The sequence below is a fragment of the Schistocerca gregaria genome, chromosome 1, assembly GCF_023897955.1.
Source record: "Schistocerca gregaria isolate iqSchGreg1 chromosome 1, iqSchGreg1.2, whole genome shotgun sequence".
NCBI lineage: Eukaryota > Metazoa > Arthropoda > Insecta > Orthoptera > Acrididae > Schistocerca > Schistocerca gregaria.
This window is the reverse complement of record NC_064920.1, coordinates 862,878,596-862,891,442: the sequence shown is the minus strand read 5'-3', so window position 1 is coordinate 862,891,442 and position 12,847 is coordinate 862,878,596. Positions and strand designations below refer to the sequence as shown.

The window sequence follows — 12,847 nt, the reverse complement described above, 5'->3', positions numbered from 1 at the left end:
ATTTTATATCCTCTCTACTTCGACCATCATCAGTTATTTTACTTCCTAAATAGCAAAACTCCTTTACTACTTTAAGTGTCTCATTTCCTAATCTAATTCCCTCAGCATCACTCGATTTAATTTGACTACATTCCATTATCCTCGTTTTGCTTTTGTTAATGTTCATCTTATATCCTCCTTTCAAGACACCGTCCATTCCGTTCAACTGCTCTTCCAAGTCCTTTGCCGTCTCTGACAGAATTAAAATGTCATCGGCGAACCTCAAAGTTTTTACTTCGTCTCCATGAATTTTAATACATACTCCAAATTTTTCTTTTGTTTCCTTTACTGCTTGCTCAATATACAGATTGAATAACATCGGGGAGAGGCTACAACCCTGTCTCACTCCTTTCCCAACCACTGCTTCCCTTTCATGCCCCTCGACTCTTATTACTGCCATCTGGTTTCTGTACAAATTATAAATAGCCTTTCGCTCCCTGTATTTTACCCCTGCCACCTTTAGAATTTGAAAAAGAGTATTCCAGTCAACATTGTCAAAAGCTTTCTCTAAGTCTACAAATGCTAGAAACGTAGGTTTGCCTTTTCTTAATCTTTCTTCTAAGATAAGTCGTAAGGTCAGTATTGCCTCACGTGTTCCAACATTTCGACGGAATCCAAACTGATCCTCCCCGAGGTCTGCATCTACCAGTTTTTCCATTCGTCTGTAAAGAATTCGCGTTAGTAATTTCCAGCCGTGGCTTATTAAACTGATAGTTCGGTAATTTTCACATCTGTCAGCACCTGCTTTCTTTGGGATTGGAATTATTATATTCTTCTTGAAGTCTGAGGGTATTTCGCCTGTCTCATACATCTTGCTCACCAGCTGGTAGAGTTTTGTCATGACTGGCTCTCCCAAGGCCGTCAGTAGTTCTAATGGAATGTTGTCTACTCCGGGGGCCTTGTTTCGACTCAGGTCTTTCAGTGCTCTGTCAAACTCTTCACGCAGTATCGTATCTCCCATTTCGTCTTCATCTACATCCTCTTCTTTTTCCATAATATTGTCCTCAAGTACATCGCCCTTGTATAAGCCTTCTATATACTCCTTCCATCTTTCTGCCTTCCCTTCTTTGCTTAGAACTGGGCTGCCATCTGAGCTCTTGATATTCATACACGTGGTTCTCTTCTCTCCAAAGGTCTCTTTAATTTTCCTGTAGGCAGTAGTGCGCACTAATACCGAAAGATTTTAAACGTGAAAAAGGTACTCAGTAAGACTTCTCAGTTAGCCGTGCCGTCTAACGCACTGCTTTCCGGGTGGAAAGGCATGCCGGTCCCCGACACGAATCTGCTCGGCGGTTTAGTGTTGAGGACCGGTGTGCTGGCCAGTCTGTGGAAATTTTTTTTTTTTTAAGGCGGTTTCCATCTGGCTCGGCGAATGCGGACTGGTTCCCCTTATTCCACCTCAGTTACACTATGTTGGCGATTGCTGCGCAAACGCTTTCTCCACATACGCGTACACCATAATTACTCCACCACACAAACATTGGGGTTACACTCGTCTGGTGCGAGGCATTCCCGGAACTTCACAGTAAACATAGGTCCGGTGTGGGGCGGCGGTGGGGTTAGTAGACTGCTGTAGCCTGTTGTGGGGTTGTGGACCACTGAGGGCTACGGCGGGGACAAAGCCTCTCCGTCATTTCTAGGTCCCCAGTTCGATATAATACAAGGTACCCAGTTTAAGGAACTTCATGAGGTCCAGTTTACTTGATAAAGCCTACATTTCATAACAGAACGATTTTTTAATGAAACATGTCTAGGAGAAATTAAAAATGTCTGATACAACAAATGCATCAAAGTACAATAGATATGCTGTGTGTGTATGCCATACCAAACATTACTACGAGAAATATCAATTTTCCATATATTCGTTTACACTCTACTTAAATACTGCACTTCATATAATTTATTTGGCGCCAATTTGATAGCATTCATGATAAAGGACTTGTTTTTACCACTGCGTTGACTTTCAACATTCGTGGTATAAACTATTCTAGAAGCTTCACATTTCACTTCATACACGCATTGTTTATCTGATTTAACTATTTAAAACAGCAATAAGAAAAAAAACTAAAGATAATTTTCACAAACAAGTACAAGCAACGCAAATAAATATTATTTTCAGAGGAAACATTTTTCACATATCAGTAGGCCAATTTTGAAAGAAGCAGCAGTGCAATAGACGGTAAACAAAAATCAGCTTATTTACTTGCAAGCGGGTAAAACATAGATCTTTCAGATTGGTCTTCCAGTAATGATTTTTCATTGGTCGCTTGGTCAGAGTCGGCACGGCGTGGTAAGGATAGTGCAATACCATGCGTCGTTTTCATTCTCGAGAAATCTCCCCAAAAACTGCAGCATAAGTGCTGCCAACCTCGTTTGATATTTAATTAAACACAGACATACATAATTGTAACATCTGGACTCTGGGATGCATCTGCAATAGAAATTAATATAACATGACATCATGTATCATGTTACTTTGCCCGCCCGGGCACAATAACCCTGAAAGAGTGGTTCGGTGTGGTGCAGCGGAGGGGTGAAGTGGACTGCGGTAGTCGTCGTGGGGTTGTGGACCACTGCGGCTCCGGCATTTGGCGACAGGGATGCGGGATGCGGCGGCAGCAATAAGAGCCCGCGCGCAAAAAGTAAAGGCAAAAGAAGAAATAGAAGAAGACAATGATGATGAAGACAACGATGACGACAGAGGTTCCGCTTTAAGTAAACGTATTTTCATACAAATGCACGAGAAACTAAACTAGAAGATAATCTTGGCGATCAATAAAAATCAGATATTGTAATGACAGTAACAGTGACGACAGACGATAACAGAATGAAATCAACAATAAAGATGTAACAATGCAAAATCGATCGATTTCTTCCGCTCTGAAATAATGCGCCGGGGAATAGGCTAACACCACTACAGCCTGTTTACAATCATGGATAGAGACAGGCTTAAATGTGAAACTGAAGTATCAACGTAAGGATCTGAAGAACACTGCTTCATGACCGTGGGTACTATATCTGTTATATTTCAAACTTTGTGAAATATAAACTGCTTTGTGGTCATGGGTGTGATTTCTACGAACGGAATTCGTAACTCAGTTTCCTGTGCGATATATAACTTCCACGCAAATGAATGGAAGAATAACTGTTTGAGGACTAGACTCAAATGATTTTTAATTAATGGACATCATGTTCAGGGAAGTATACTTTTATACTTGAACAATGTACTCCTTTCTGTACCATGATGAAATTTTTTATATCTTTATGGGGATCATGTTTACTCCTTGTATCATGATCATGATATTCACTGTTTGTTTTGTAAATTGTATGATTATTGTTCACAAAGCACAGTAATGAAAAATGTACTGAAATTGCATTGTGAGGATCATGAGATGTTGAAATAATCCCCTGCAAGAGCATCTAGGATGCACCTTAGTCATAGTTCTGACGACTCTTTTCTGTGCAATAAATACTTTGTTTGCTCATGACTGATTACCCCAAAATATGATGCTACATGTCGTAACTGAATGGAAGTATCCCAAGTATGCAGCTTTAATTGTTTCCTATTCACAAACAGATGAAATTGTGTGAATGGCAAATGCTGCTGAATTCAATCTTTTACATAGGTCGTTGATGTGAACTGACAAATTTATATTGTTTTTTGTGTATAATCCCAGGGATTTGGAAGACACAACTCAAAATATTACTTTGTCACCACGTTTTATTTCAATAGTTTCCTTTTTTTATTTGCTGTTTGAAACTGAATGAATTGAGTCTTGTTCACATTGAGTGACAGACCATTTGAAATGAACCAATCTAGAGCTTCTTTGAATACAGTTGTCGCTGTATTCTTTACACTGCAATTGGGTGTTTTGTCAATCGTAATGCTTTTGTCATCAGCTAATAGGGTGAAGTGTGCTTTTTGTGTCATGTGGCAAGGAAAATCATTGATAAAGATGGGAAAAAGTAGCAGACCCAGCACCAAGTGCTGTGATAATCCACAGTTCACTGTGTCCCAGACAGAACAGGCAGGTGTCATTGCAGAATTGTTCAATACTACCTACTACTTTCTGCCACCTTAGATATGACTCGAGCCACTCTTAACTTTACCATTTAATCCATAATGCTGAGCCTTTGTAAGTAGAATTTTGTGATCCATCCAGTCAAAAGCTTTAGACAGATCACAGAAGATTCCAACTGGTGACATTGTATTCAAGGAGTTGGTTGACAAATGAGAAAATCACGTGTTCAGTTGAAGTATCCTTTTGGAATCCAAACTTACTTTTACTAAGGATTTTATTTTTATTAAAATGATCCATTATTCTCTTGAATATTAGTTTCTCTAGAATTTTAGAGAGACTTGTTAACAATGCAATTGACCAGTAGTGGAAACATCAGCTTTTTCACATCTTTTAAATAGTGGTTTCACAATTGCATATTTGTATGTATTAGGGACAGTACCTTGATTTGTGGAGTCATTAAATAGGCCTATGTGACACACAACTTCAGGAATAAATTTGCAGATGTGCTTCAATACTTTGACCATGGAATTTTTATTTTTCATTTGCCTTATTACCTTCTGAATCTTTTCATTTATATTATAGGGTACATGCATCTGATTAATTTTGCTCTGCACTGGTTTTTGTAGAAGATTCATGGGCTTCAACTCTAAACCTTTTACAACCAATTTCACCTGCTACTGTGAAAAAAAACGGTGTTTGAAGATATTGGCAACTATATCACCTTCATCTACCATGCTTCCATTGCAACACTTCAGTACTGTCTGTATTTTCTATAATTTTTGATGTCTCCCTTTTGACCACCTTCCAAATAGTTTTTATTTTGTTATTACCAAAGAGCTACAGACTGGTTTCACTCAGAGGAACGCTAAACAGTGGTTTCAGTTGAAAGAACAAAAATGTGGCACAACTGACAGAAAAACTACAAACTGGTTTCACTTGAGAAGAAAGACTGAATAATTCAGTCAATATGCAAAGTGCAGGGGACAACATGTTAACTGTTTCACTCATTAATTTGTTTCACTCAAAAGAAATGAATGACTAATTCAACCAATTTGCAACTGTTATTGTGTTCTTTTCCAACAACTGACAAAATCAATTTTCATTTGCTCGTTTTCATCAGTGCCTTCCACTAAATCCAGTCTATCGGCTCTAACTCCACACATGCAAGCAAGCGACTATGCCCTCTGCAGGTCATCACGTTCTCCTCTCTGTTAGTCCGAAAAACTGAGTTGACAATGTGTTTCAAAATATTTTTGAAGATAATTAAAATTTTGTCATTATGAAAGTCTGTAAGTAGTGGTGTATTTATTACGAGTCACATTCTTGTTTTACCAATTTTTCTTATCCCTCTTCACTTCCTAATTATTAATTAACCTGAAACCCCAGACAAACAGCAGGCTGACTACCCACCAGCAGCTACTGTCCCTTGCAGTCAGAAGGTACTATACTTATGTACAGTACCAAATCTTTCTCAGAAGCAGTGTTCCTCAGTCACCTTATAAGTAAACTGTAACTTCTATTCCAAGAAGTGGTTCAGCATAAGTCAGCACTGTCTTTATACCTTTAAATTTGTATGTATCTGCAAAAAATAGCTGTCTCATTTTTCATGTTAATGTTACGTGACTGAGGAAGATCTTCACTGTTTTACTTTATTGAGATGCACATCTGGATGTATTACATGAAGTAAAGCTAAATTTCAGAGATCAATATGCTGCTCTCAATATTTCAAATTAATTAGTAATTATGTCTTACATGTTCTGCTATTTAGTTTTGATGGCTTTTTACTTTACCTTTGGCATGAGATATTAGTATGCTGTGAACACAAAGTAGTTAGTACCCTCATTAAATATGCATTCATTACCATCACAATTTTAAATAATATCATTCAAAAAACTGTAGATCATGACTGACACTTTTTTCTTTATGTTTCAGCCTTCAAGACTGATTTGGACACATGTAAGTATAAGAAAACATTATGTAGTCTCACAGTAACTCCAAAACAAAACTCATCATTAAGTAAAGCCGTGTAATATCATCAGTTTGAAAGTTAGTTAATGCTCTGAATGTATTTTTTTAACTAATCAACAATGCAAACTGCATCAAAACAAGTTAGCAGGAATTCATGAAAGAGTTAGATCCCAAGTTATGACATCATTCATTATCTGCAAAATTATTTATTTATTTACACATGAGGTTCCATCGGACCAAATTGAGGAGCAAATCACCAAGGTCATTGAACGTGTTATTACATGAAATCACAAAAGTAATAACAGATGAAAAATGAAATGTTTATGAACTCAAAAAAAGTCAGTCCATAAGATAAAGCAAATGCAGTCAACAACACAACAAGAATCAGCTTTCATTTCTCAAGGAACTCCTCAACAGATTAGGAGTAGTGACCCATGAGGAAACTCTTAAGTTTTGATTTGAAAGTGCCTGGAATACTGCTAAGATTTTTGAATTTGAGTGGTAGCTTATTGAAAATGGATTCAGAAGTATACTGCACACCTTTCTGCACAACTGTTAAGGAAGTCCGGTCCAAATGTAGGTCTGATTTCTGCCGAGTATTAACTGGGTGAAAGCTGCTTATTCTTGGGAATAATCCAATATTGTTGACAAGAAATTGCAGAAAGTTGATGTGACTTACCAAACAAAAGTGCTGGCAGGTCGATAGATACAAAAACAAACACAAACATACACACAAAATTCAAGCTTTCGCAACCAACACTTGCTTCTTCAGGAAAGAGGGAAGGAAAGGGAAAGACAAAAGGATGTTGGTTTTAAGGGAGAGGGTAAAGAGTCATTCCAATCCCGGGAGCGGAAAGACTTACCTTAAGGGGAAAAAGGACAGGTATACACTCGCGCGCGCGACACACACAGACACACACAGGCGCGCGCGACACACACAGACACACACACACACACACACACACACACACACACACACACACACACACACACACACACACACACACACAGGCGCGCGCGACACACACACACACACACACACACACACACACACACACACACACACACACACACACACACACACAGACACAGACACAGACACACACAGACACACACAGACACACACAGACACACACACACACACACACACACACACACACACAGACACAGACACAGACACAGACACACACACACACACAGACACACACACACACACACACACACACACACAGACACAGACACAGACACACACACACACACAGACACAGACACACAGAGAGAGAGAGAGAGAGAGAGAGAGAGAGAGAGAGAGAGAGAGAGAGAGAGAGAACCTAGGTTCGCAGAAGAGCTTCTGTAAAGTTTGGAAAGTAGGAGATGAGATACTGGCAGAAGTAATGCTGTGATTACTGGGCATGAGTCGTGCTTCGGTAGCTCAGTTGGTAGAGCACTTGCCCATGAAAGGCAAAGGTCCCAAGTTCGATTCTCGGTTGGGCACACAGCTTTAATCTGCCAGGAAGTTCCAACATCTTGTGGATTCCATCCTTGCAGAGTTCCAGGATGCTACCATCTTCTACACTGATGGTTCTAAAATGATAGATAAGGCAGGATACGCTTTTACATCTCCTACTGGCATGGAACACCATTTACTGTCAGGATCATGTAGTGTGTTCACAGCAGAGTTGCTAGCCATTAACAGGGCCCAATTTTGTTACTCAGACCTCCCTCCACAGTGTTTTAATATGTACTGACTCAATGAGCAGCTTGCAGGCTATTGACTGATGCTACTGTCATCACCCTTTGATATACATATGTTATCCATGACTTTCTCTCTGCCTTTGGCTGGGCCACTTGCTCAGTTGTCTTTCTCTTGGTTCCAAGTCGTGGGCATCCCAAGGAATGAACTAGCTAACCATTTGGCTAGGGAGGCAGACACTCAACCCCATTTCCTTTCATGATTCCAGGTGCAGATATGCCGATACACATCAAATCTCTCTTTTGCCCAAAAGTGGAATGACCTCTGGTGTGCTACTGCTCCCAGTAATAAAGTCCCCACAATTAAGGATTCCACTGCAGTTTTGCACTCTTACTTCTGCTCCTCTTGGAAGGAGTCCACTGTTTTATGCCATATATGCATCAGTCAGACTCAACTTACCCATTGTTTTCTCTTGTTTAACAAGTCATCTCCACAATGTGGTTGTGGAGCCAGACTAACGGTATCCCATATAGTGGTCTAATGTCCCCTTCTTTTGGCCCTTCATACTAACTATAGCCTTCCAGATTCCTTGTCTTTAATATTAGCAGACAGTTCATGGATGGTTGAAGTGGTCTCAGTTTCCTTCATAATGCTGGTTTTTATTTGCAGTTATAAGGTTTTCCTTTACTACCTGGGTCTAGGACCCATGACCAGACCATCCCTCTGTTTTTTCAGGTTTTTCTTTAGGTTTGGCCTACCATTTTACGCATTATTCTTTATGGTTTTTTGCTTTCTCACTTTATAGTTTGATCCCTCTGACTGAATCCACCCACTTTTAACACACACTAAACTAATTTCTAGTGTTTTGCACTTAACTTTCACTTACAGTAGTTTTTATTCCTGGAAAATCTTCTTTATTTAGTGTCTGAAATATATCTTAAATTAGGCTTCCAATTTTTTAAAATTTTCCATGGTTATGGAGGGGAGGACAGGGGATGGACTCCCCTCCTCTATATTTGCCACAGGGTTACTGACAGCCTCTCAGCCTCTTTTCAAGGACGGCAGCTACTCCTCTCCTCAAACCAGTGGTTACCAGAGTGTTGCTTAATTGTGCTATGTAGGAAAGAGCTTGGAGCAAATGGACAACAGTCATTCAGTCTGGATGTTAGAGGCAAGGCAGCTCCCAGCCACTCTGTGTGGGTTCAGGAGGTATCAGTCCACAGTTGACAACTTCCCCTGCTAGAGGTGACTATCCACCAGGCTTCACTGTGTCAACAGCATTGTGTAGGGACATTTCTTGACCACATTCAGACAAACTATACTACTTTGAGGCATAATATTCTGACAGCTCCACCAATGGGGCTTTAATGGCCATGTCTCCATATTCATTTGCTTATTCTTTTCAAAACACTTTTTTGTACCAAAATGGTTGCATGCTCTCAGACAGCTTTGAGCAGGAGAATGGTGGTCCCCGAGGACACGTTTGTTGTAGCTGTTGTTGTTGTAGCTGTTGTTGTTGTTGTTGTTGCTGCTGCTGCTGTAGTCATTAAAAGTATGACATCTGTCATGGGGATCCCTATACATGCTCCTTATTTGTGGATAATTTTGCAATTTTAGTTTCTTCCTCTAATACAACAACAGCAATTCTTTGGCTAGAACTTACATGGAGGATGTTAGAGAAGTAGGCTGTATAAATGATTTTTACATTTTCTAGAGGCATGTACTCATTCTAAATCATTCTTGTTATTTTTTTAAAAATAACTGACTTGCATGTGAGTGATACCGTACAACATTTTAATGGCTCGGTGAGGTTTCTGAGCCTCATTTTTTATTTCAAACCATCATGGTTACCACACCTAGAGGATGTGAAGGTAAGGACCAATAAAGGATGGAATATATTGAAGCACCTTAGCCACAGGTCCTGGGGAACAGGCACAACATGTCTTCTCCAGTTTTATAGGGCTTTTGCATGGTCAGGGTCTCAATCTGCTATACAGTAATGATATAGGAAAATTAATTTTTGTATGTTGTTATTGGTTAGTAAATCTGCACGTAATACAGGTGATGTCAAAGAATTCAGTCAGTGAATTAATTTCAAAATATTGAAGATTGTGGTAGGGTGTACCAGTGGCAGAAGATCTTTATTGTGATAAGAGAGGGAAGTAGATCATTTTCAGAGAGGGGTTACTTTTCCATTAACAAAACACTGGAAAGTGTTACTGTAAATGTGGTGTCTTTTAAATACTTCTGCTACGCAGCACAGTTGCTTAAGTATGCTATATTCTAACAAGCAGCCATACTTCTGCACAGCAATAATTTTGGTCATTATTTCACTGCAGGAGAAAGGCATACTCAGTTTCAGTAATTCTGGAAAAAAGATACATAATGCATTCCCATCAAAGCTAGTTCAGTCCATTGTGCAAAAGCAAAATACAGGGGGAATCCACTACATTGGCATCCTTGCTGTATTGTGGCACAATGTTTAAAAGGTTAAAGAAGATTCAGAAGAATAAGACATTAAGTGCATTTTTGTCCACCTGCAAAGTAGATGAATCACTTATACTCCATCTAACATTATCTTGACCTTAGGAAATGCAGTGCATATGAGATGCTTTGGGAACTCAAATGGGAATCTCTGGAGAGATGATGACATTATTTTTGAGGAACATTATTGAGAAAATTTAGAGAACTGGCATTTGAAACTGACTGCAAAATGATTCTACTGCTGACAATCAACATTTTGGGTAAGAATTGCAAATGTAAGAGAAATTAGGGCTCATATGTAGACATACAGACAGTCCTTCTATTTGTGAGTGGGACAGGAAAGGAAATGACTAGTAATGATACAATGTACCCTTTGCCTCACACCATATGGTGGCTTGTGAATTATGTGTGTAGATTTAGATGTACATCTAGCTGTAGATTCTACAGCAGTGTTGGAATTTTTTTTCTGGGCAGACATGTTCTTCTAAACAATGCTGTGTTGAAAACCAACATAAAAACCTGGACCAAGCTGATAAATTGGCAGTAGCAGAGCATTGCATAAATGTATGTCTTATGAAACGACTGAACTTGTGCATCGTTCTAGGATTGCGTTATTAAGACAGCCATGCATAAATGTGTGATAGGCAATCTCATCAATAGTGGTGCAGGATTTCAGTTAACCACTGCCTGAAACCCAGCGCTGACAGCCATGAAATTAAAATAGAAGAAACAAGACCTTCAGAAACAGACCTGACACAGCACATTGCAGAGATTTAAATCAACTTTTAATCATAGCAGTTCCCAGTAGTACAATATTTTCCCATGGTTTTTGTTTAGGAGGTCTCTGTCTGCCTCTATTTCATCTGCAGCTGGAGGAGCTATAACTGCTATTTTCATGCACTGCTTTCCATACATACATGATTCCTATTTTTGTCCCTGATAAATTTTGATGCTACTATCTGAACATCATTAGTCACGTCTTGCAGCAGTAAGTTTCATAACCACATGAACATGTTGAATAGCTGCTTCAAAGAAAAATTGTGGGATTTACACAGTGTATTTGTCACCAAACACACATAGCATATTTTCAACAGATCCACCAGCAGAGCCCTAAACATCGGAAACATTTGACATTCATTAATATGTTCTATGATCATGAATGATAGCCCTGTAATTGAGCTTATTGCACAGAAGCATTTTGTTACTGTTAATTTCAAGGAAACAGTCTTGCTTATCTATGTGGTAATTTGATAGTTTGTTTCTCTATTCTAATATTTTTATAAGAATTCTTTAGAGACTGATGTGAGAACCTGTAGTTGCTATTTATTTGGAAAACATTTGACTGCAGGTGATGCGAGTCACGAATTGGGATTTTCACATAGAATATGTAACTGTGCAGGATTATAAAATAATTACAAACCCAGATAAAATACAAAATAGTTATTCCAACATAAATCTATCACAATCCCAACACTACTGTTTTGGATGTTTTTTATGGCTTAGTTTTCAGCATGTGCGATAACGTCTGTATAACACAATACATATTTTGTAAATGTTTTTATCTTCTTTCAGCTGATTTGGTATTTGAAGGAAGTTTTCAAACAAACACAGAGAAACAATTTCTGCCATTTTTGCGAGACAAATCGAGCACTGAATTTAAAGAAAAATCATTGCTGTATCAAACTATGGTGAGTGGAAACAACATTGCTAAAACTTTGACCCATATATTTCAAGTTTTATAAAAATTGAAAGAAAATGTAGCCTCTTTTTATTTTTGAATGTGGTATAGATATCCACTTTAAGGCAAAGCTGGCACTAAAACAATCCCAACTAACAGAAAGCATTGGTATTAGCTCTGAGAAGTAATTTGCATAAAATATCTTAGTATTTAATTCTTCTAGAAGGGTTACTTGTGGCTTGAATGGTAAGATTCGTGGAAGGAAGAATCATGTTCAGGTTTTAGGTAAACAGCTAATGGTTATACGAGAAAAATGATCTTGATATATCTGTGACAATATTTATGAAAATGAAACAGATGTACTACTTATTGACGGAGATGGCTTCTCTTGTTTTTGTATCCACTTCATGATGATCAGTCATTTATATTCACTAAGGGACAAGCTGACAGACAAAACACAACTTCTCCTCTTTCCACCAAATCATATAATCAGACTCAATATGTTTTCTGTTTGAAAGTAAGTTGAGAAACATTTTGGATCATTTATCACATTTTTTTTTTGCCTAAATATTGATTTCCGGGCTTAGTTTTGCTTTTGATTACAGCTTCAAAACATGTTCCAAGGAAGTGATTTGCAGTATGCACTCAGGAAATGTGTTGTTGAAAAATTTGACAACACTAGCAATGGAAATGGTGCAGTAGTATTATTTCAGCTGTTCCTTGACAGAGGAAGTATACAAAGGTAAACACATCATTATTTTATGTACATTGTGTTGTGATTAAAAATTCCAATGCTAATGGGAAACATTGTTCCAGAACAGCATCCAGCTTGGAAGAGACAGTGAAGTCCATAATCATAAACAATACAAAAAGGGGAGGCTTGGAGCAAATTAGTATTGATCCTGCCACTGTGTTTATTAAACGTGAGTGTCTGGTATTTCCAACATATGCCCTGCTAGATTT

The 12,847-nt window shown here is 38.5% G+C and overlaps 1 protein-coding gene across 2 annotated transcripts in view; it reads left to right on the top strand.

Annotated features, from left to right (window-relative positions):
* LOC126272913 (uncharacterized) overlaps positions 1-12,847 on the top strand; it is a 243,142-nt gene that overhangs the window by 156,161 nt on the left and 74,134 nt on the right. For both annotated transcript variants that reach the window (XM_049976187.1, XM_049976198.1), the window contains exons 3-6: positions 5,994-6,017; positions 11,779-11,894; positions 12,490-12,626; positions 12,701-12,807. In XM_049976187.1, coding sequence (XP_049832144.1) covers positions 5,994-6,017; positions 11,779-11,894; positions 12,490-12,626; positions 12,701-12,807 — 384 coding nt within the window. The remainder of the gene's footprint in view (positions 1-5,993; positions 6,018-11,778; positions 11,895-12,489; positions 12,627-12,700; positions 12,808-12,847) is intronic.